Source organism: Dromiciops gliroides, chromosome 3 (genome assembly GCF_019393635.1).
Source record: "Dromiciops gliroides isolate mDroGli1 chromosome 3, mDroGli1.pri, whole genome shotgun sequence".
Lineage (NCBI taxonomy): Eukaryota > Metazoa > Chordata > Mammalia > Microbiotheria > Microbiotheriidae > Dromiciops > Dromiciops gliroides.
In genome coordinates, this window is record NC_057863.1 from 385,785,808 (window position 1) to 385,809,446 (window position 23,639).

Consider the following 23,639-nt stretch of genomic DNA (forward strand, 5'->3'; position numbering starts at 1 on the left):
CTTTGAGGAGTGTGACCCCTCACAACTACTACAGTCAGCTATGAATTTAAGAGAGAATTAGACCTGGCAGTCTGGATTTCAGCTGTAGAGAAGAACAGGCCCAGGGAGTCCAACAGTAGGAATCCTTTAATTCATATCTTCTTAACTCCCTATCTTATTTCCCACAGTAACTATTCTTAACTTTTTGGGGGGGGGCGGGGCAATGAGGGTTAAGTGACTTGCTCAGGGTCACACAGCTGGTGTCAAGTGTCTGAGGCCAGATTTGAACTTAGGTCCTCCTGAATCCAGGACTGGTGCTTTATCCACTGCGCCATTGTGTAATTTAAGATTCTAAATGTGGATTCTAATCTGTTCCCCCAGTTTTGGGGGAAACTGACTAAAATCACTGATAAAACAAGTTTAGGTTTTTAAGGGTTTTTTGGAAAATAGAAAGAAAAAGATTGAGAACAGAATTCCAACAGCCTGGCATTCCTATCTTTCCTCAAATTTCCTGTGAAGTCCTCTGCCTCCACCACCACCAAGTCAGGAACCCAGAAAGCACAAGAGCTCTCTGCGTAGGCTCCCTCTCCTCCTTCCTGTCTCCTCCCAGAAAATAGGAGGCTCCTCAAGTTGATTGGCTGGTAGCCTTGATAGACAGCACCCATGAGCAAACGTCATTTCCTGACACCAAGGAAAAGCCACAATGCCTCTGAGGCATTTTCCTCATGGCGGAGCTTTCCCACAGCAAGTCTCCAGTAGGTGGCATCATTCCAATCATTACACCATCAAGCTCTTAATCATTTAGTGGCATGCAGGGATACAGGACAATTATAATCCAAAGCTGCAAAGGGAAGAATCAGCTCACATTCACTATATCTAGGAAACAACACTTACAAGTAAATAGGAAGTACACTTAAGATATTTAACATGAACTCCAACAGGATGAAAGCTTTATCGTTGCTATCCTCTTAAGGCAGAATGGACATTCATTCTATACAGTAGAAAGCTTTGGAAGCAGTCTTTGACTTGTCAAGTTAATGTGGCCACAGTGATGATGGACAGTCCTGGTGTTTGGCCTCTCTTATATGGCTCCCTGGGGGTCTGAACAATCTAATCAAATGTCTAAAAAGGATGCTTTAAAAACATGTTTTTCCTTGAGTGATCTCAGGGAGAGCAATTGGCCATGTTTTTCTGAGACTATGTAAGTTAGAAGAGAGTTTTGCAATCATCTTGAAAAAGATTATTGATAAAAAGATCTATCCTTAGATTCAGCTGAATGTAAAGTGTAGAACAAGGTCTTCCTCATTGGGAGAGAAACATTTCAATACTGATGAAATCATAGGTCTAGCTTCTATACCCCTAAAAGAATGATACCTCATTTCTCTTCTACCTTATGTTGCTAAATAGTTTTATCCCTCCTCCATTTCCTCTCAAGTAGCCCCATCTTTACTCTCATATAAAATGGCTTCCATTTTCACCTATAACAAGGTTCCAAGAGGGAAGGGAAGGGAAGAAATAATTATTTATATAGGGCCTATTATGTGCCAGGCATTGTGTTGTGTTTTACAAATTTTATTTCATTTGAACCACACAACAACCCTGAGAGGTAAGTTCTATTATTGTCTTTATTTTACAGTTGAGGAAACTGAAGCAGACAAAGGTTGAAATGATTTGCCTAGGGTGCCCAGTTAATAAGTGTCTGAGGCCAAATTTGAACTCAGGTCTTTCTAACTCCAGGCCCAGTACTCTATCCACTGGACCACCCAGCTGCCTCCAACTTGGATCCAAAACTAATGGTTGGTGTCTAGACATATTTGCACATTCTGAAAGGTAGGGATTTAGGAGAAAGTATTTTAAGAAGGTGAATTAGTAGCTTTACAGAAGGGCCCAGCTTTTTGGTTTTGCTTTATTTCACTGACATGACAGACCCAGCCAAAATATGGTTCCTGCATATTCTAATGGAGGAGACAACAAACAAAAAATTACACTTACTAGATATATAAAACACATAAATGCAAAGTAGGTAATCTTAGAAGGAAGGTGTTACTAGGGGAGGGAACACTGGAAAAGGCCTCCTGCAGAAGGTACTACTTGAGTCCTTTAGGAAACCAGGAAAGACAAGAGACAGAGGTGAGGAAGAAGAGCACCCCAGGCAGGGGAGACAGCCAACAAAGAAACACAGTCAGGAGATGGATGATCTTGTGCTAGGAACTGACAGAAGGAAATCCGATTTTCCCTAGTCCAACCTAGGGGTATGTGAGGGCTTTTCCTTCCCTCTTAAAAGAGCTCATTTAGCTTCTAGAATGCGAGCTAAAAAGAAAAGAGAGATAAGCAGAGCTAGCAGAGCTAGCAGAGCTAGCTCCTAATCTCAGGCAAAACTTTAGCGGAGACTCAGGGTGACATGGGTAAGAAGAGCCAGGCAAAGGGAGAGAATCAGAAATGTCCCATTTAGTGAGGAGCACTCAGGGCAAAACAAGGCAAGTGGAGCTGTAGAATAACATCACCCGAAAGCATCAGTGACCCCGAAGCATCAGAGAGGTGAGCATCCCCTCCCCGTGCATGGGCCGGCTATACCTGCTCCTTGCCTGTGCCATGGGATCCCACTGATGCCTTATCTCTGTGTGTAGGAACTTTGTTACAACATCTCTTACTATGCAAATGCATTAAATCCCTTTACTTTGTTCTAGTTGCATTCTCGGTCGATCAACAAAAATAAACATACCAGTGGGAATTTATGAGCTCTGGTTCTGGTTATGTTGTCTAGATCTTGTACCTTGAACCTAGAGTCGCTTTTCAGGGGGACAAAGGGAAAAGGGAAAGGACTTTACAACAGACCCAGTTGCTACAAATTTGAGTTGCATTCTCTAAGATTTTCACTGACCGACCTCCTCTCAATTAAATTCGAAGGCTCTCCTTCTTTCTCTGTGAAAGTATGTATGCATTAAAATAGATGGTAAATTTAGGTAGAGCCCCCCAATCCTCACCCAAAAAGGAAGTCAAGAGACTCCAGATCTGGGTGTGAAAATGTAAATGTCATGTCTAGTATTTTTAAAGACTGTCTGCTTAAATCTGTCCTCTTCCACATTCATTGAAATCATTCTAGTTCAGACATTTATTATGTATTGCCTCTTACCACGACTACTGCTTCCCTACTGGTTTTCCTGCCTCATCTTTGCATTCAGTAACCCCCACTTGACATCATTGCCACAATAATTGCCCTGACAGATCTGTTCCCCTGTTTGAAACAAAAACAATAGTGCAGGAAGAAATAGTAAAATTCCACGTAAGATAACTTCAGAATATATAAAATATTTAAGTCTGCCTGCTAAGACACATGCAGAAATTATATGACAACTTTAAAACAAGTCTTCACAGAAATAGACAAACTTAAACCCTTGCAAAAATATCAATTACTCATGGGTATACTAAGTTAATATAATAAAAATGAGAATTAACTAAATGGATTTATTTACTCAGTGCTATCATTTTGGGGGGTCAAACTACCAAAGAATTATTTTATAGAGCTAGAAAAAATAATAGCAAAATCCAGCTGGAGCAGAAGTATCAAGCTCCCCCTGGAGCATGTAGCCTACAAAATGCACTACTGCAGATGAACCAGATTAAAATGTAATTGGGAAATAATTAACAAAATTATTATTAATAATAATAGTTTATAGCATAATGTTAATTTGTGGTTTTTTAAATGAATGTGGCCCACAGAAGTCTATTTTTATTTGAATTTGACACCATTCATCTAGAGGAATAACAAAGTCAAGAATCTCAAAGGAAATAATGAAAAAAAGTGGAAAGGAAGGCAGCCTAGCAGTACTAGATCTCAAATGATACTGCAAACCAGTAATCATCAAAACAATTTAGTACTGAGTAGTAAAGAGGTTGATAAGTGGAAGAGGTAAGCAACATTCAAAAACAACAACAACAACAACATTGTAGCCTGACTTTTAAACCTAAAAAAACTTGAGTTACTGGGGTTAGGAATCCATTATTTGATAAAAACTGCTGGGAAAACTGGAAATTAGTCTGGAAGAACCTAGATATAAACCAACATTTGTTGTTCTTGTTCAGTCATGTCTGATTCTTTGTGACCCCGTTTGGGGTTTTCTTGGCAAAGATACAAGAGTTATTTGCCATTTCCTTATCCAGCTCATTTTACAAATGAGGAAACTGAAGGAAACAGAGTTAAGTGACTCGCCCAAGGTCGCCAAGCTAGTAAGTGTCTCAAGAAGTGAGTTTTACTTGCTCCAGGCTGAAGAGCATTTTGGAATTATGCCCATAAAGTTAATAAACTGTGCATACCCTTTGACTCAGTAATACCACTACTGACCTATGAAGGCAGATGAAGGAAAAAAGAAAATGAGCCCCATGTAGAAAAATATTTATAGCTACTCCTTTTGTGGTGGGAAAGACATGGAAATAAAGGGAGTGCCCATCAACTGGGGGATGGCTGAACTAATGTTATATGAACATAGTGGAATACTATTGTGCTAAAAGAAATGATAAAGAGTATGGTTTCAGAGAAACCTGACAAAACCGATGTCAACTAATTGCAGAGTGAAGTGAATCCAATCAGAAGAACAATTTATACAATGACAACATTGTAAAGACAAACAATTTTGAAGGCCTAAGAATTCTGAACAACAAAATTACCAACCAGGATTCCAAAGGACCAATGATGAAGGCTGTCACTCTTCTCCTAACAAAGAGGAGATCTACTCAGGGTACTTAATAGGACAGATTATTTTGGACATGTCCAATGCTGGAATTTGCTTCATTTGACTTTCCATTTGATAGAAGGGTTTTTTTGTTTTTGATTTTGGTTTTCTTTTTTAATGGTGGGGAGGGAGAGAAAAAATATTTTTTAATTGAAATAAATTTAAGAGGATGTCCCTCAAAGAGAATATATGAAAAAACACTTCCCTCCACTCCTTTTCAGAGACAGGAAGACAACTTTGTGAAACATTGCCACTGAAACTTAAAAGCACACCAAGATTTTCAGGACCCCTTGTGTATGGGGGTGAGGGGGAGTGTTTATGTGTTACATAAATAAATTCATCTTTTTATACCTGCATAGTGTTTGGTAAATGCTTAATTAAGACTGACATTGATTTCTGGAAGAAGAGCCAATAGAGGGATAAAATCATTCCATCAATGGCTATCAAATGTCATTCCATGAAAGAGTGCGTCTATGCAGGGATATAGTGGAGGCTTTCATATTTTGATCCACTGTGCCCCGAATATAGTACATGACTTTAAAACTTTTTGTTCAAGTCTTTTTATACTAAGTGACTAATGTGAAAATGTTTTTCATGATTGCATATGTCTAACCTATATCGGATTGCTTAACGTCTCGGGGAGTGAGAAGGGGAGGGATAGATTTTGGAACTCAAAACTGAAAAAAAAAAAAGTTTAAAAATTTCTTTAACACGTAATTGAGGGAAAATATTTTTAAAGGTCTATTATTTTGGGGGGCAGCTAGGTGTCGCAGTGGATAGAGCACCGGCCCTGGAGTCAGGAGGATCCGAGTTCAAATATGGCCTCAGACACTTGACACTTACTAGCTGTGTGACCCTGGGCAAGTCACTTAACCCCAATTGCCCCGCCAAAAAAAAAAAAAAAACTCTATTTGTTGGATTGAAAGGGAAGACGAGACATATTTCCTCTCCCCTCCTCTCCCCCACCCTTCCCTCCTCTCCTCTCCCACTCTAACTCCCAGTTCTCTACTTTTAATTAATTTCAGCCCACCGGACCTGGCCAGAATGGCTGGAGTCAAGAGCTTTTGCCCTTCTATCCCTATCGCTAGTAAAGTGTGAAGCATGGGAGCGATCTACCCATTCCCAGGTCCTGGAGGTTTGGGTTTAAAATCCCTCGCTCTTTGTAAGGGAGTGAAGATTTCAGCAGAAGCAACGCGACCTCCTCTCCCGCAGGGGACGCTCGTCGGGGCTTGGTTACCAGGGATTACCACCTCAATGCCCGCCTTCTCCGCCTGCCCCGGAAGTACTCTGCTGCGTATGAAGTAATCTGATGCGTATTTCCTGTTTCCGACGTGCTCCCACGTGTGAGCCAAGAAAGAAGAGTCGGTGGAAGCTGCGACCGGAAAAAGACAGCTGCGGCGGAGAAGAACGAGGGCAGCCGGCAAAATGTCTCATCTACCGATGAAGTTGCTGCGCAAGAAGATAGAGAAGCGTAATGAGAAGTTGCGTCAGAGGAACCAGCGGCTGAAGGAGAAAGGTAGGGTTTGGCGAGCGAGGGGCCCGGTCTCCGGGCCGCTACGGTGGCCGACCAGGCTTGGGGCGGGCCGCCTGACGCGCAGCGGGCGCCCTGAGGAGGCCTCCGGTGGCCGGAAAGACCCAGGGCCTCCCTTCTTAAGCCGTCCCCAAACTGGTGGCAGAGACCGTCCAAGCTCTGGGGGCGCGCCGGGGGCTTCCAGGCTGGGCTTCACGGGATGACCTGGCATCCGCCTCGGTCAGAGGCGAGGCCCCCCACACCGGGGACCCTCCGCAGTGACCCTTTGCACGAGTCCCTTCTTACAACTTCCAGCACCAGAGCCTCATCCAGGACCGGTGTGAACTTCCCCGGGACAGAACAGCCACCTTCTCAATCTGTCTGCAAGCATTCATTAAGCGCCTTCTATGGGCTAGGCACTAGGCTAAGCACTGAGGAAACGAAATAACGGGGGCGGCGGGGGGCGTCTTGCTCTCATGGTCTTAACTGTGAACACAAGAAGCTTGTGTCTTTGCGGGCATTCCTGTGATTGAAGTTATTTTTGATCCTGGACCAAAATCCACCTAGAATCTTATTTGTAACTGACCAGATAATCTGTGCTTGGATCCTGTTACGTTTCACTTCTATATTGTTAGTGTATTCCAGAGTCCAGCTAAAATGTTGGCCTTCCCAAGGCCAGTCCATCCACTTTGACGTCTCCTTTCTCAGATTTGTCTCTTCCCCTATGGTGTCTTGTTTTCTCGGCTTGTTTTGTGTGTTTTTATCTTGTTCCCTAAAACGGGGTGTTTGACTGTTTGTTTTTTCTTGGACCTCTTAGGTAATCTAGTGAAGCCTTTTTGGAATGTTTATAAATATTTAAAATTATAAGAGAAACTAATTACATTGAAATAAACATGTCGGGGCAGCTAGGTGACACAGTGGATAAAGCACTGGCCCTGGATTCAGGAGGACCTGAGTTCAAATCTGGCCTCAGACACTTGACACTTACTAGTTGTGTGACCCTGGGCAAGTCACTTAACCCTCATTGCCCAGCCAAAAAAAAAAAAAAAAGGAAATAAACATGTGTTTATTATCCAAGTGCACAGACCCTCCTGAAATGTATTTGGGATCCCTTGGGTCTGTAACCCCAAAGTTAAGGACCCTTGCCATAAGATGATGGATGTATGTTCCTCAAATATAGGCACTTAAACTTTTTATAAAATGTTTATGCCTCCTTCAACTTCTACATGTATCCTACCTCCTCAGTACTTAATAGTGTTGGATACGTGTAGTAAGATACAGCGACAATACTTACTATTTTCATAGAGAATCTAACCTTATTTAGCATATTGTTAGAGGCAATATAAGTGTGGTTTAATAGAAGCTCTGAAATAAAAATCAAGAAATAGGTGTTCTCATCTCAGTGCTGCTACTAAATAGCTTCCTAAGATGACCAAATGAGTTTTATTGGGTTTTGTTGCCAATTCTTCCCAACTTATATGTCTTCCTTTCCCCATCCCTTTCATCCCACATACCACTACCAAGTTATGCTTAATAATGCACAGTTACAGTTATTAATAGTTATTTCAAATTTTTGCCCAAAAATCTTCGGTGGATCCCTATTGCCTATTAAATAAAATCTATACCTCTTACCCTAGCCTTAACAGCTTCCACAATCTAGTTCTAACCTACCTTTCCAACCCCTCTCTCACTGCTTCCCTATAAACACTCTACATATCCTAGGGGGGGCTACTCATGGTTCCTTCCTCAAACATGATTTTTACTAGCTTCTGTATTTATTCTCATGCTCTTCTTTTCACTTAGAATACCCTCTCCACTTTCTCAACCTGTCAAAATCCTATTTATCTTCCAAGACCCAATGAAACCTGTGCATATACTGTAAGCTCAAAGTGATTATTGGTACTTCACATATGGTACTTATGTAGTTGTTATATAGCTTAACCTTCTGCAGGATCCTTGAATTTATTATCATGTCAGCACCTAGCAAATTGTTTTGTAGGAGCTCAGTAAATATTGGTTGTGTAAATGAATCAGTGAATTTCTGCATCACTTACATCACAAAGTATCACAGCAAGCATATCCCTATTCTCCCCATTTTTGGTTGTAATAAGTATGGAAAAGCTACTTGGAATATCAGCTTTTGCCCTCTTCCATAGCTGTGCCTGACTTCTGACAGCAAAGTTAGACAAGAGTGACCAGACTTATGCCTTGAACATAATATGTGTTTAGTAAATGTTAATTGATAGATGTCCTGGGAAAAAGTGTGGGGTTCCCAGAAATAATGTATAGACTGCTTTGGCTGCTTTTCTTACTGCAAAAGAATCCTTATGTTAAAAGAATTCATAGATACAGAATTTAAAGGGACCTTAGAGATATTCTAGTTCCGTTCTTTCATTTTACAGATGGGGAATCTGAGGCACAGAAAAGTTAAATAATTTTCACAGGGGTCTACAGGAAGTAAGTTTAAGAGGTAGAATATAGTATACAGATTGTGATTTGAATTACTTAAAGGTAATAATTGTTTTGGTTTCTTATTTGGATGATGAAGAGCATATACAAATAATTAGGTTTATACTAATGATAAATATTAGCTAAATGAGAGGTATCAGCAGTTGATGATGTTATGGGAAAATTTGGGACACTTAAGGTCTTGTGTTGGACTTGTAGAAATGTCCTGTGACTTTAGGAGGATCAGAATATAATTTGATTAGTGAACAGCCACATTCAACATATCAGTCAAATATTATTTTGTTATTGTTCAGTTGTTTCAGTCCTGTCTTGACTCTTTGGGATCCCATTTGTGGTTTTCATGGCAAAGATACTGGAGTGATTTGTCATTTCCTTCTCTTACTTATTTTACAGATGAGGGAAGGGAGGCAAACAGGGTTAAGAGACTTACCCAGGATCACAATTAGTCTGAGGCTGGATTTGAACTCAGGTTTTCCTGACTCCAGGCCCATTGCTCTATCCACTATACCACCTAATTGCACTTAATATTTATTGAGCCCCTACAATATCTATTCTTTTACCTCTTAATTAACATAATTAATGTTCTTTTAGAATGTCAGTGGTAAGTACATGTTTTAGTTTTTTATGATAACTACTGAAACACTGTATAAATAAGTTCTTACTAAAATGCCACTTGGATATATGTCTGGTGGCAGAATGAATGAGAGCTCTATTTCTCTGTTCCTTATCTGAAGGAAAGAAATTTCTCCATGCTCTCAGATTATTGAACCACACAAAATATCATTTTGATAAAAATGGGTTAGAGTTGTGTGAATACCACATAAATTACAAGTGGAAAAAAAAAGTGGTGTTATTTTGGATAACAATCGTAGGTTAATTATTTAGAAATTAAATGACTTAAAGTATGAATTTGCAGAATTTTATAGTCATGCGACTTTGTTTTTTTGACAGAGGCCTTAAGGACCAATATACCAGAAGCCCAAGATGAGCATGTGTCAGAAGAAACAGTAGAAGAAATAAAAGTGGAAAAATCTCCAAAGAAATCTACAGTATTAGCAGCCAGTGAAGAATCAACTGCACAGCTCCCCAATTCTGAATTAAAAAAGAAAAAGAAGAAGAAGAAGAGGAAAATAACAGCTGATGCAGGACCTGGTATGTTCCCTCTTTTTTTTCCTGGATTCTTTAGAGAACACCTTAATTTTCTTTTTGTCATTGGAACAATTCCTTTGCCCAAATGACTAAAACCTTATAGGTTTACTGGGGAGGACAGTGCATTCCCCTGCACAGCAGAGGTCCAGAAGTTTCTGAGGTCTTTAGTGCTAAGTCACTCCATCCATCTTGCCTCCACCCCTATACCCACCCTTGTCTTCACAGAAATACCTTGTCAGGACCACCTGCTATATTCCCCCTCTCCTGAAGAGATCATCTAGGTAGTTTAGTGGGTGAGGGTCTCTAAACTATATATTGGCCATTGACAAGCTGTTTGCTTTTGTATAATTGTGTTAATCCAAGTAGACTTAATAAACTTGAAGAATAACTCACAATAAAAAGAGGGTCATATATGAATTCTAGAAATAAGCTTTTATTTTTATTTTATTTTTTTAGAAATAAACTTTTCTTTAACCCTGATGAGACTATTTTTCTATCAAACTAAATGTCAGAAAAAATGTCCTGTGAGAGTGAAGCCTTCCCAAACTCTCTCATGAGCACAGCAGTCCACAATGATCTCTTCCCCCACTAAACTTCAGTAACATTTATTGTCTTTGCCACACATTTGGCATTTAATGTCAGGTTTTATTATTCCAATTTTCATCTGTTTGTTTCCCCTAGCCAATTATAAATTCATTGAAGGCAGGGAACATGCCTTGTTGCTTATCTTTATTCCTTGAATTATGCTGTGTGTTGAATGATTACTCCTATTGTGTACCAAGATACTGTTTTCAAACATGCATGGGTGGTGGCCTTTGAGGCTGGATGGTTATGTATGAAGTGACTTTGGGCGGGCCATCCCATTTGTCTCAGGCTCAGTTTCTCATCTGTAAAATAAGGGAGTTAGATTTGATAGTCTCTTAGATCTGTACCAGCATTATGAGTTTAGGGTTAGAATTAACATGGTTGGAGTGACATAGCAAGCAACAAGGTCTCTGACTAAACATTAGAGGTGATTGGAGCTGTGGTGGGCAAGGAAATTCTTTCCAGGAAGTCTGTTGTAAGGTCCCTTGTACTTCTAACTTCAAAAGAATTATGGTAGCATTGTCAACACTAAAGATACTTTTAAAACAAGAGAGCTTAACTCCAACCATACACACATTAAGCCAGTTTCTTGAGTTCTTTTATTTATCCCCAGACTGAGATACAAAATTTAACATTAGCTATAGCACGTACTCCCGAACCAGGAAACCTTGAGGCATGGGCCCAGTGTTTAACTAAACCTGTCACCTGAGGACTAAGCTGAGTTTGGAAAGACTCATCACCAAAAGATGATTACCCTTTCTTTTAGCCACAGCAGCTCAAGAAACCATCTGCTAAGACATAGAATAGTTGGGTTTGACATCAATGGACATAAACAGCTCCATAGAACTTAAAACAAACCTTCAAGGTTGTCTAGTACAACTCCATACTTCTGGATCTGAGAAAATCATGCAGTACATGAAGATTTTTTCAAAAAGTGACGGACACAATGAGCATTACAAGTATTCAAAGAAAAGAGATGACTAGGCAGGAGTGGTCTGTGAAGGGATATTGAATTGGGATCTGTTTGATCTGACTCTTAAATTGGGGTTGACAGGCAGCCTGAGCAAAACTTCAGGGAGCTGAAGTTTGGCCTGAGCCTTGGAAGCAAAGTAGGAATTTTTCCCTCTTTCTCCCAAAGAACAATGGTTCTATTTAGAAAAATAAACTAAACTTGATCAAAATTCCTTTGGGTTTTTTTTTTTATATTTTTTTTTGCCAGTTTGCATGAGTAGTTTTATCTCAGAAATGCAAAGGAAGTGGAAAAAGGAGCAATCTGTTCTTGTTTTCTGAATACACAGACACTTAAAAGATTATTCCTAAGAAACTCACCTAGGTAGTCGTATTGTTCAAGGCAGATTACGATTTCTAAGATTATTTTTTCCCTAATGAATAAAACCTATTATTTGTGGTATGTTGAAAAAGAAATTGCTGAAATAAACACAAATTCAAATGAGAAAGGAATAGGATCGGGCCTTCCAGTTTTAGTATAAACTGTGACTCTTTTTTTTTTTTTCTGACATTGCAGTGAATATAGCAAAGGTTTGTGTTCAGCATGTATTTTCAGGTGCTGAACCATTGGACTGAGAGTTTAGTCTTCTTGTTGAAGTTTGAGGGCTGTTCTTGGGAAAATGACAGACCAAGCAAAGAAAAATGCAGATGAGCTCACCTTTCCCTGGCCTTGAGATGGTTTTGTTGGCTCAGCTTATGGCCAAAATGACAAACTCAGTGCATAAACAGGGAGGTGAAGTGGGAAGAGCCCTGAGCTCTGAGACTGGACCCTTGGGTTCTTATCCCCACTGCATTACTTTTCGGATCTCAAGCAGATTATTCTCTGAGTTTCCTATTTCCTCACCTTTAAAATGAAGAGGTTAAGATGTGTAAGGATCCCATTGAGCTTCAATTTCATTTGTTTATAAACCAGTCTGCATACATTGGTTAAAATCAGAAGTTGGAGATACAACCAGATACAGAGCTTGAGGCCAGATAGATAGTAAGGGGAACATAAAAATTACATAGCAGTTTTTGTACTTGATCTCCCTCAAGGGGTTCTTTTTTTGGAAGGTTTTTAATATACTTCTCATTTGCATTTTTTGTCTATATAAAAAGATTTACCATCTCTTTTTCACTGGATGGTGGATTTTTCCTCTCATTTTGCAAAAAAGAGTACAGAAAGTTTCAGATTTCATTTGTATAGAAGGCAAAGTCTGAGTTTATAATGAACATGGAAAAGCAAATGCAACATATTTTTAACGTACTATTATACTAACAAAATTCAGCATTACATGGAGGACTTGAAACCATGCATAATTGATGTCCTCAGCTTGCTTTGGGTTTTTTGATAATGTGTGTAGAAGCAAAATAAATTTTAAAGCAAATCCAATTAGGACTTTTCAGTTGATTGTATTACATAAATGAATACATAAGAATAATTTTCTATATACTGAGCAAGATATCAAGGTACTTGATGCCTGGTACATAGTACGTGTTGAACAGATCTTTGATTGATTAACTCAGGATAGTGAAAATAACTTTATTCTCCTTAGCATCTTTCTCAGTACTTAGAAAGCATTTACTGTAGAAAGCATTTAATAAATTTTAGTTTAGTGGAATGGAGATGAGGAATGTTGTGGGGCAAAAACAGAAAAATCTGGCAACTGATGTGGCATGTGGGGTCAAGAAGACCCTGGATAATTCCAAAAGTACAAACTTGGGAGATTGGAAGGGTGGTGGTGCTTTCACCAATCATAAAGAAGTTTTGAAAACAAGAGTTTGTGGAGTACAGGGAGGGAGATGATGAGTTCAGCTTAGGACATGTTGAGTTTGAGATATCTCTGGGATATCCAATTTGAAAAGTCCAGTAGATAACTGGTGATGAGCAAGACTGAAGCTTAAGGGAATGAAGGGATCTATTGCTGGGGGATAAGATGTAAACTCAGATGTAAGACAGTTAAATATAAAAATACATGACAAACAGACTGAGAATTCAAAGGGGGGGGGGGTGGAAGTCTATGTAGAACAGTCAGGGAAAACTTCATGGAGGAGATGAGATTTGAATCAGACCTTCAAGCATCGGTGGGATTTCAAAACTGTTTCCAATAAAGTGACCTTATAAAGCACTCTGATTGAAACTTGATATAAGGAGTGATTCAGAGAATTGAAATTTTTAACAAATTCAGATTCGGTTTTTGAAAACAATTTCTTGTGTTTGTTACATGTTTTCTTCCTGTGGGCCCTAAGGGAGTATTTCATTAGTTTTGTCCATTTTGAGAAATTTTCTGACTGGAGTTGGGGTACGGTGATGTTTTTCTTTAACCAGAAAACAAAAAAGCAAAAACTGAAGACAGAGAGGGATCTGATGATGATGGTGAGGAAGATCCCAAAATAAAAGAAAATGCTATAGAGGATCAGAAAGAGGATGCTGAAATGCCCAGCCTTCCTCATGGACTAACAGGTAATTTTCAGTATGCTTTCCAAATGTAAACCTCTTCTCTTTCTCCTTTCCACCTTCTATCTCTTTCTTTAACATGAGCTATTTTGATATATCTAATTGGAGCCAGGTTGGTGGTATAGTGAATGGAGGGGCTAGACTTGGAGTCAAGAAGACCCAAGTTCAAATCCTGATTGAAGCACTTAACCCGTCCTAGCTCTACTTCCCTCATCTGTAAAATGGAATGGAACCTAGCTCACATCAAATGAGATAATATATGTAAAGCACCTTTAGCTGTTATTTTTACATTCTAAGGACCTCTAAATTCTTGTGTTTTTTCCTTCTAACTTTTCTTGCTTGTTATATAATGTTAGATGAGTGTCCCTCTTTTTCTGCTTCTGACTTCTTAAACATCCAAAATCCCTTCAATATGATCAGTCCAAACACTTCTTTTCATTTTTTAAATTTGCAAAAATTTTTTGCCAAGCATTTATTTTTTTTTCTCTCCCCTCCCTCTGGAAAAAGAAAAAAGAAAAACAAAACCCTTGTAACAAATATGCACAGTCAAGCAAAATAAATTACTATAGTGGCCTTGTACTAAAAATGCATCCCATTCTGCATATACAGGTCATCACCTGGAGGTGGGTAGCATCCTTCATAATTTGTCCTCTGGAATCATAATTGATCACTGCTTTGATCAGAGTTCTTATAGCTTTCAAAATTGTTGGGTTTTGCAATGTTATTTTTACAGTTGTTTACAAAGTATTATTTTCCTGGTTCTGTTCTATACATAGATGTCATCCCATATTAACTGTAAGGCCTTCATCATTTCTTACAACTTAGTAGTATTCCATACATTTGTATAACAGTTTCTTCAGCCATTCTGCATTGATGGGTATCCTCTTATTTCCAGTTTTTTGCCACTACAGAAAAGAGATGGTACACATATTTTTATACATTTGGCACTTTTCCTCTTTGGAAAAGTTTGAGGTCTGACTGAACCAAAGGGGATGCACAATTCCAAACTGCTTTCTAGAATATCTGTACCAATTCACACCTCCCCTAAAAAGTACATCAATGTGCCTCTTTGCCCACCTTTCCTCCAGCATTTGTCTTTTTCCGTTTTTGTCCACTTTGTCACTCTGGAACCTCAGATTCATGAGTATTTTTCAAAATCCCTTTTATTTTCCTGTCAAATTCCGCTTCCTCCGTTCCTTCACACTGGTGCCCTCTGATCTGAATGACAGGACCATGTAGTAAAAAAATGACTAGATAAGGAGTCAGAAGACCTGGGCATACCAATACATATTGATTATGTGACCAGTGAAAGCTCCTCTGACATCTCAACTTCTCTTTTCTCATGAGCAAAATGGAAATGTAAGGAAAGAGTTTAGCTTTAGTCACCATTTTTTCATCTTGATAACATGACCTCTTTTGATTTCTGAACTCCTAACTTCACAACTATTTATGGTTAGAAGTAAAGAAACATGTCTCTTTCTAGCTGCCATCATGCAGAAACATCAAATCATGACTTTATTTTCAAAGGTTAAAGGTTAGGCTAGTTGCCTAGTTTAATAAAATTAAAATCATCATGAAGCATTTAGTTAAATGGTAATGTTAATTTAAAAAAATAAAGTTTGCTAATGGTCACCTGTTTCTGTCTAGGTTCCTTTGAGGATACTTCATTCACTTCACTTACTAATATGGTCAACGAAAACACTCTGAAAGCAATAGCAGAAATGGGCTTTACTAACATGACTGAGATTCAGCATAAAAGTATCAGACCACTTCTAGAAGGCAGGTAAAGTGACTGTTGGTATGTAGTATGAGGAGATACAGTGGGGATAGGCCAGGCATCAGGAAGACCAGAGTACAAATTTGACCGATGCTTACTAGCTATGTGGTCATGTCACTTTTCTTCTGTCTGCCTCACTTTCCTCATCCTGTAATATGGGAATAATAACACCTACCTCCCAGGACGGTTGTGAGGATAAAAATGAGATAGTAGTTGTAAAATGCTTTGCAAATCAGTGTTATATAAGTGCTAACTATTTTTATTATTACCACTAGGGCAATGTGGTATCTTCATTTGCTGCAAGCTGATTTAAAGTATCTGTTTCTCTTGATAAATAGTTACATGGTATTTTAATTTGTTTTTATGTAAAGCAACAAAAAATATTGAGAATTAACCAGTTACAATTACTTAGGGGGAAAAAAGTAATAAATGTGTTACCTTGTGGATGATACATTTTTAGTTTGGTTTGGTGTTTTCCTATAATAAGACATTTTTTTCAATCTAGAATTATAAGTACAATAGTCTAAATATGTTCTTTTTGTTTTTAAAATAATAGGGATATTCTAGCAGCTGCAAAAACAGGCAGTGGCAAAACCCTAGCATTCCTCATCCCTTCGATAGAACTCATTGTTAAGTTAAAGTTCATGCCAAGGAATGGTAAGCCCTCAGTTTCTCATTTATGTCTTTAAAAATATAACTTATTTTGACTCTTGTGGTTTAGGACTGTTTGATTTTGTCATAATTTCTAAGAGGGGGTTGAGTTTTTCTTTTTTGGTTTGTTTGGTTTTTTTTTTAGGAACAGGGGTCCTTATTCTCTCACCTACTCGGGAACTGGCTATGCAGACTTTTGGTGTGCTTAAGGAACTAATGTCTCACCATGTGCATACCTATGGTTTGATCATGGGAGGCAGTAACAGATCTGCAGAGGCACAGAAACTTGCAAATGGAATCAACATTATTGTGGCAACACCTGGCCGACTTCTGGACCACATGCAGGTAAATGTCATGCAGCTTTGTCCTTTTTTTCCCCTTATTCCGAAAAATAAATATGTGGGGTAACCCACTTCTTTCTGTTTCTCCTTTATTTTATAGAACACCCCAGGATTTATGTATAAAAACCTGCAGTGTCTTGTTATCGATGAGGCTGACCGAATTCTTGAGGTTGGGTTTGAGGAAGAAATGAAGCAGATCATCAAACTACTGCCAAGTGAGTCAGATCTGCATATCGCTTAGACATACACATTGTGTTTCAGGCTGTGTGCTGCAATTTGGTGGTAGCAAATGATGCTACCATTAAGGAAATCTTGTGGTAATGATAATGAAATTATGGGGGAGAAGAGAGGTTCCCCCCTGCTTCTATTTGCTGGTCTTCATCAAAACATTAAGCCACTTAGATGTGATACATAGAAGATGCTGTATAAAGCTATTTCACAGACATCCAGAAGGTTGTTAAAAAGCAGACTATCATCCCTTCCCCCATCCAAGTTATCTCCACCTATACGTAGTGCTTTGCATGTATTCAGTTTATAAAATAGACAGTTAATGTCTGTTTCTTTCCCAAAACAAAGACAAAAATGCCAGTAAAACTCTGGGCTTGTTATTCCTTTTATAAAGGTACCAATCCCATTTATGAATTTAAAGTGTTTCATTTTGAAGTGGAAATTTATTTTGCCAATTTGACATTCACAGTTAAATTGTAGATTCATGAATCAAGTTTATTAACCATTTCTAAAATACAGCAATTGCCTAAACAGTCATGATTAGGGGCAGCTAGGTGGCACAATGGATAGAGCACCACCCTGGAGTCAGGAGGACCTTGAGCCAGGAGGACCTCAGGAACCTCAGATGCTTACTAGCTATGTAACCCTGGGCAAGTCACTTAACTCCTTTTGCCACCCCCCAAAAAAGAAAAAGTAGTGTTTACCGATTTTAATAAATTACTTTGACTGACATTATGGTTATTTTGGATAATAGATTTTAGAACTAAAAGGGACCTCATAGGCCAACTAATCCAGCCTTTCATTCTATACATGAGAAAATAGAGAACTTAAGTGACTTGTCAGTAGCAGAAAGGGAATTCAAAGCCAGATCCTCTGACTCCAAATCTAGGGCCTTTTGCACCATACCCCACTGCCACTCAGTTAAGGTTACCTTTGTTTGGGAGAAATGAAATGTAAAGTGATCTTGTCCTAAGGTCAAATCCTTTCAACTCAGTTGTGCTGAACTGTGTGCTGTCTGCTTATTTGAGACTCATACATTGAAAGACATTACATGCCATGCAGCAACTTTTTGTTTGAATCCTGCTTTTTGCATGTGTAGAGGAAAAATTGATGGATTGGGGCAGCATGTAAGTTTTATGAGATAGTTATTAAAATATTCTTTTATGGGAAAGTTTCATTTCCTATCTAGTTGTAGGTATAAAGTGGTTGGAATTCTCTGAAATGCTTATGTTATTTTTATACCATCTTTGTTTCAGAGCGCAGACAAACTATGCTCTTTTCTGCCACACAAACTCGTAAAGTAGAAGATCTGGCAAAGATTTCTCTTAAAAAGGAACCATTGTATGTTGGTGTTGATGATGATAAAGATACTGCAACAGTAGATGGTCTCGAACAGGTAATTTTTCACCAATATTTTGGGGACTTATATACAGAGAGAGAGAGAGAGAAACCTTGACCTTGGGAAACTCATGAGGAAATGCTGTTTGTCCTTTGTTCTGAAGAGGACCATGACATTGGGAAGTGATGTCATGACTTGCAGTGAATTGGATTTAAGTGAGGGAGGGCTGTGCACCAGCCTCACTCTCCTCCAGAGCCATCTGGGTCCAGTGGCAAGATATACATCAGGACGACTGGAGATAGCCCCAGGTGCAATGGGAGGCCTTGGCTTTTTTATGCTATTGCATAAGGGAGTGGTGGCCTAGAAGGGTGTTTTGGTCTGGGGACCAAAGGATGCATCATTACTTGGTAGAGCTAGAACTAGAAAAGATGAACCTCAGAGTCCCTCAGTGTGACCTTTGCAGATAAAGAAACTGAGACCTAAGGAGGGCAATCAACTTTCCCAAGGTCATACAAGTGCTAAGCATCAAAAGTAAAATTCAAACCCTTATTCTCTGACTTTGGAGTCAGTATTCTTTCCATTGTACCATATTGAGTTGATACATAGAGCAATCATTTGACAGACTCTTTTCATCCAGGATCAATGGTACTATTACTATTCATTTGAATAGAGTGCCCAGAGTAAGAGGCAGAAAAAACAGAGGGAGAGAATTACAGTAAGGCACAAGCAGGCAGGTAATCTTAGGGCTAGGACCATCTAGCAAATTTAGTAGGTGAATTTGAACTTTATTCAGTCACCAAGATAGCTGGATCCTCTGGAAGAAGTTTCAAAGATCAGTGGATTCTGGGGGTATGTTAATTTAGACATCCCACATATAGAGGTACTAGGATAATGATATCTGTAGTATGTATATGTATGTATGCATGTATGTATCACTGGGTGGTTATAAGAAAATGACACAAAGCACTTTGCAAGCTTTAAAACAAAATATAAGTGTTTATCTCCTGACACAGTATTTTGCTTATACTGATATTTTAAAGTTTTTTTTCCCCTGCTTGTCACAAAATTTACTTCCATTATTTGTTTTTATCTTTGTTTATTATCTCAGTATTAATATGTGTTGGTAGCTTTCATCCAGTAGTTATAATCCTGTGGGCCCTGATTTATAAATTCATGGGGACTATTATCATAGAGCAGGAAGGGACCTTTGAGATAGTCTAAGCCAACCCCTTATTGTACAAATCAGGAAACGAGCTCACAGGTTAAGTGGTATGTCCTTGATCACATAGATGTTAAGTCTTTTGTTGGGATGTGCTGTTTGAATTCAGGGTAATCAACAGGTATTTCATTGGGCCTACTGGCACTGGGTTGTAGACAGTGTAGTGGGTAACAAAGAAGTAAGCTTTATAAAAGAACACCTAAAATAGCACACATTCCCCTTGGAAAAACATGTCTGAGATGCTTGAAACAACTAGCATACAATTAAATACAGGATATAAATAAATACACTGAACTGTGTGGTGTGTATTATAAAATAGAACTAGAGGAGTTCAGGAAAAGGCTACACCAGTGTGGTCTGGAACACTTTGAAAAGGCTGCACAAAGACAGGTGGGGCTCAATGTCGATCATTGACCTCTTTTTTTATGTCATGTACCCCATTGGCAATCTGGAAAAGCTTGTGAACCATTTGTGAGAATAATAATAGTTTTTAAATGCCTTTAAAAAAGACATACAATCACAAAGAAAACCAACTAAATTGAAATACATTGTCAAAAATATTGAATATTTTTCAGGAACCCACATTTAAGAATCTGAGCTAATCCATGAATTATAGAGAAGCATTTAGATAACATAGAAGGGGGGGGGGGGGTGTCATTCTGAACAAGACAAAAAAGTTTGGCCAGGCCAAGTATGAGGATGGTGTTACTGGATAAAATGTTGGTGAGTTGGTGTTGATGAGTAGTGGTTATAAACTTAGGTAGGTAAGTAGAATGGGATGAGATTTTAACAAGTCTTGAATGCTAAGAAGAATTAAACTTTGATAATAAAAACATAAAGATCTACAGTGGTAGTTTCTTGATGAAAGCTATAATTTTGGAAGGGTTAGGTGCAAAAAATGCAAGGTGGAAAGTCAGAAATCACAGCAACCAACCATGTATATATTGTGTAAATATATGTATATATAGGTGTAAAGTTATAGGAGCCTAGGTTAAATTGTCTTCTGGTTAATTAAGTTTTCTGGTGAACTTACTTTAGAGTGAAAACCACGGACCTTTTAACTCATTGATTCAATTTTGAAGATTTTAATCTTGTAGTGTTAAAATGAACATCAGTTTCATGTATGCATATGTATAATTTTTTTTAATTCTCAAGTTTGATTTATTGTCATTTGTCTTTTTCTTCTAAAAATGGAATCTAGTGATAAAGAAAAATCCATGTAAATTTAGGTTTTGATATATTGCCATTTCTTCATTCTATCCAGAATTGGAACCAAACCATGGATGACTCACCGTTTTAAAAATACCAAGGGCATAAAGTATCTAGTGGTTGCAACAGGAAATAATTTGTAGGTAGAGAGTACCTAAATTATAACTAAAATTTAAAGGTCACTTAGATTATTTGGGGAAATCATTATTACTATCAATGAAATACTCTTCTCTAAATGTAGGGTGTAAAAATGAGTACATAAGTGTGTGTTTCTAATGTTCTTATTCCAATAGTTGGAATATATCAGTGCCTAAATAGGTATCTGAAAATTGCCCTTATCTTTGAATACTTTTATGTTCTTGTGATCACCATTTTCTTAAAACCATAGGGTTAACACTAAAAGGACCAGAATTTAAGAATACTTTGAAGAACCAAGCAGTGCCAATTAATAAGGCAGAAAATATAGGGTGAAAATGTTTTATTTTAAAGTATAATTGTAATAAAATTTTTGTGTCAGTTGATGCACCTGATTCTTCTGGTGTTGGTGTATGTAATTGTTCACTTGAATTATTTTTAGGGATATGTTGTTTGTCCATCTGAGAAAAGATTCCTTCTACTCTTTACATTCCTCAAGAAGAACCGAAAGAAGAAGCTGATGGTATTTTTTTCTTCATGTATGTCAGTGAAATACCACTATGAGCTTCTGAACTACATTGATTTACCTGTCATGGCCATTCATGTAAGTGTTCTGTTTGGGACATTTTTTACCCTTTTTCAAAAAATCTTAAATGTCTAATGTTATAGACTAACAGTTCAATCTGATGCTCACAACCGAAATTGTTATCATTAAAGTCAGCAAACATTTAGTTATCATCTCTTGTATTCAAAGCTTGTGCTGTTTGTTTCTGGGAATATAAAGAGATATGAGGGACAGTCCCTGCCCTATTGTGGAGAGCATAACTGGCAATATAACACAGCATGAAAATGCCAAATTAATGTAGCAGACCATGAGGCTTGTGTAATTTCTGAGGAGAGAGGTCACTGGGGACCAAGGAAAATTTCACTGAAGATATAGGACTTGTGCTGAGCCTTCAGGGATGGGAATTCACATTGTGTCTTTGGGAAACTGGGAGTGAATAAGTGTGAATTAAAGAGAGAGTAAGGCTAGAAAGGGAGACTAGGGCCAGATTTTGGATTCTAGGTTAAAAGAATTTATTTGGAAGAAATAAGATTCCTGAAGGATCCTATGAGATGCTTAGGATCCCAAGCCACTGAAGGTGACACAACCCCACTACCCTTTACATGAACCTTGAGTGTTTTGATACTATCTGCTTTGGTTTTGAATTACTGCTTCTATCACCTGATTTTGAAAAAGTCTTGAAGACTCTGAGATCCTTGAAGAGTTTAGTGTTATGTGGTGATTTTTCCCATTATTGTCTGCCTATGTGTAATCTGGTGCCTTTTGCTGCGTTTGGGGGTTTAAACAATCCTAATTTAGCCCATTTCTTTAGATTAGAATCCCCTTAATGGGCAAGTACCCACGCTCAGAAATGATTGCAAAATTATTTCACTGCTCACAACATAGCTCAGTAATGTAATTCTTTTTCAATCCAGGGCAAACAGAAGCAAAACAAGCGGACAACTACATTCTTTCAGTTCTGCAATGCAGATTCAGGAATTTTGCTGTGTACAGATGTGGCTGCCAGAGGGCTAGATATTCCTGAAGTAGATTGGATTGTCCAGTATGACCCTCCAGATGATCCAAAGGTAATTGTCATCTTGTCTCATCCAAATATTATCTTATGTGGAGGATTGCTTCCACACGCAGTCAGTGTGCTGATTAGTTTTCTAAATGGTTTATTTTTCTTTTTTCTAAGATAAATTTTTTACAAATAATATCCTAACAAATACTGTAATGTCCAGTACAGCTGGAACTGACTTTGACTACATTTCACAACAAATATCTTTTCCCTGGATTTTTTTGACCATTGTTAAATAGGAAGTAAATGCAGTGTTAAGTAAGTGCAGTCTTCTACTCCCTTATATCAGTGTGCTGATATATACTCTTGTTTCTGAAAACACAAAAGAGAACATAAACTGGCTTCTAATTTCATTTCTCACAGAGAGGCATTAGAGTGGCACCATGGAAAGTGCACTAGGAAGAAACAAAAATTTCACTAAGAGTCCATGAAACTTTGCACCAATACTGTGTATTTCATATAGATGCTTAAATTGATGAATTGTAAATTATATGGCATCCTAAACATGGAAAATTGGTATCCAGTAAGTTTGCAGAGGTGCAATGGATGGAGAAGAGGCCTCAGAGCCAGGGAGACCTACATTCAAATCCTGCCTGTGACACATGTTGGTTCAGTGACACTGGACCCTTTAAGGCCTTTAGGTCTCTTAGTGCCCCGGGCATCTCTACTAGACTAGAAGTTGCAGAACAATCACCAGTCAGCATTGATAGAAGGAGTTTTTTCACCAGAAACCTTCTGCCCATAAGAAGTCACAGACTACAGCTTTAGGGACAAGCCACAGTGTTTTCATTTTTCTAGGTCATCGTGTCCTTTGGACCTCCTTAAGGCTTGTCTTCTACTCCTTTATGTCAGTTATTTGCCTTATGTTGAAAGAAGGTAACTGTTAGTGATTTGTTATGCTGAAAATGGCTGTTATAATCCCTATTTTATACAAAAAAAATGCAATTGAGGACAAATGTGCCATCTTTACAGATTGGAGTACAGATGATGTGCCACCATTAACAGATTTCTGGAAATGTAGGTATATTGCCAGCCAGTGTCTCTGCACAGGACCACATTTAAACTCATGTTTCCTTTTTCCACTTAAGGAATATATTCATCGTGTAGGTAGAACAGCCAGAGGCATAAACGGAAGAGGCCATGCTTTGCTTATTTTACGACCAGAAGAGTTGGGTTTTCTTCGTTACCTGAAGCAGGCCAAGGTAAGGAATTATATTTTAGACTTGGAAGGGCCCTTAGAGATTATTG

General features: G+C 38.4%; 1 protein-coding gene across 1 annotated transcript in view; it reads left to right on the forward strand.

Annotated features, from left to right (window-relative positions):
* Positions 1–6,032: 6,032 nt before the first annotated feature.
* DDX18 (DEAD-box helicase 18) overlaps positions 6,033–23,639 on the forward strand; it is a 30,902-nt gene continuing 13,295 nt past the window's right edge. Inside the window, exons 1-11 of the mRNA XM_043995226.1 lie at positions 6,033–6,225; positions 9,640–9,840; positions 13,739–13,873; positions 15,515–15,650; positions 16,201–16,301; positions 16,441–16,640; positions 16,737–16,851; positions 18,121–18,260; positions 21,209–21,370; positions 22,246–22,398; positions 23,480–23,593. Coding sequence (XP_043851161.1) covers positions 6,135–6,225; positions 9,640–9,840; positions 13,739–13,873; positions 15,515–15,650; positions 16,201–16,301; positions 16,441–16,640; positions 16,737–16,851; positions 18,121–18,260; positions 21,209–21,370; positions 22,246–22,398; positions 23,480–23,593 — 1,548 coding nt within the window. The 5' untranslated portion in view covers positions 6,033–6,134. The remainder of the gene's footprint in view (positions 6,226–9,639; positions 9,841–13,738; positions 13,874–15,514; positions 15,651–16,200; positions 16,302–16,440; positions 16,641–16,736; positions 16,852–18,120; positions 18,261–21,208; positions 21,371–22,245; positions 22,399–23,479; positions 23,594–23,639) is intronic.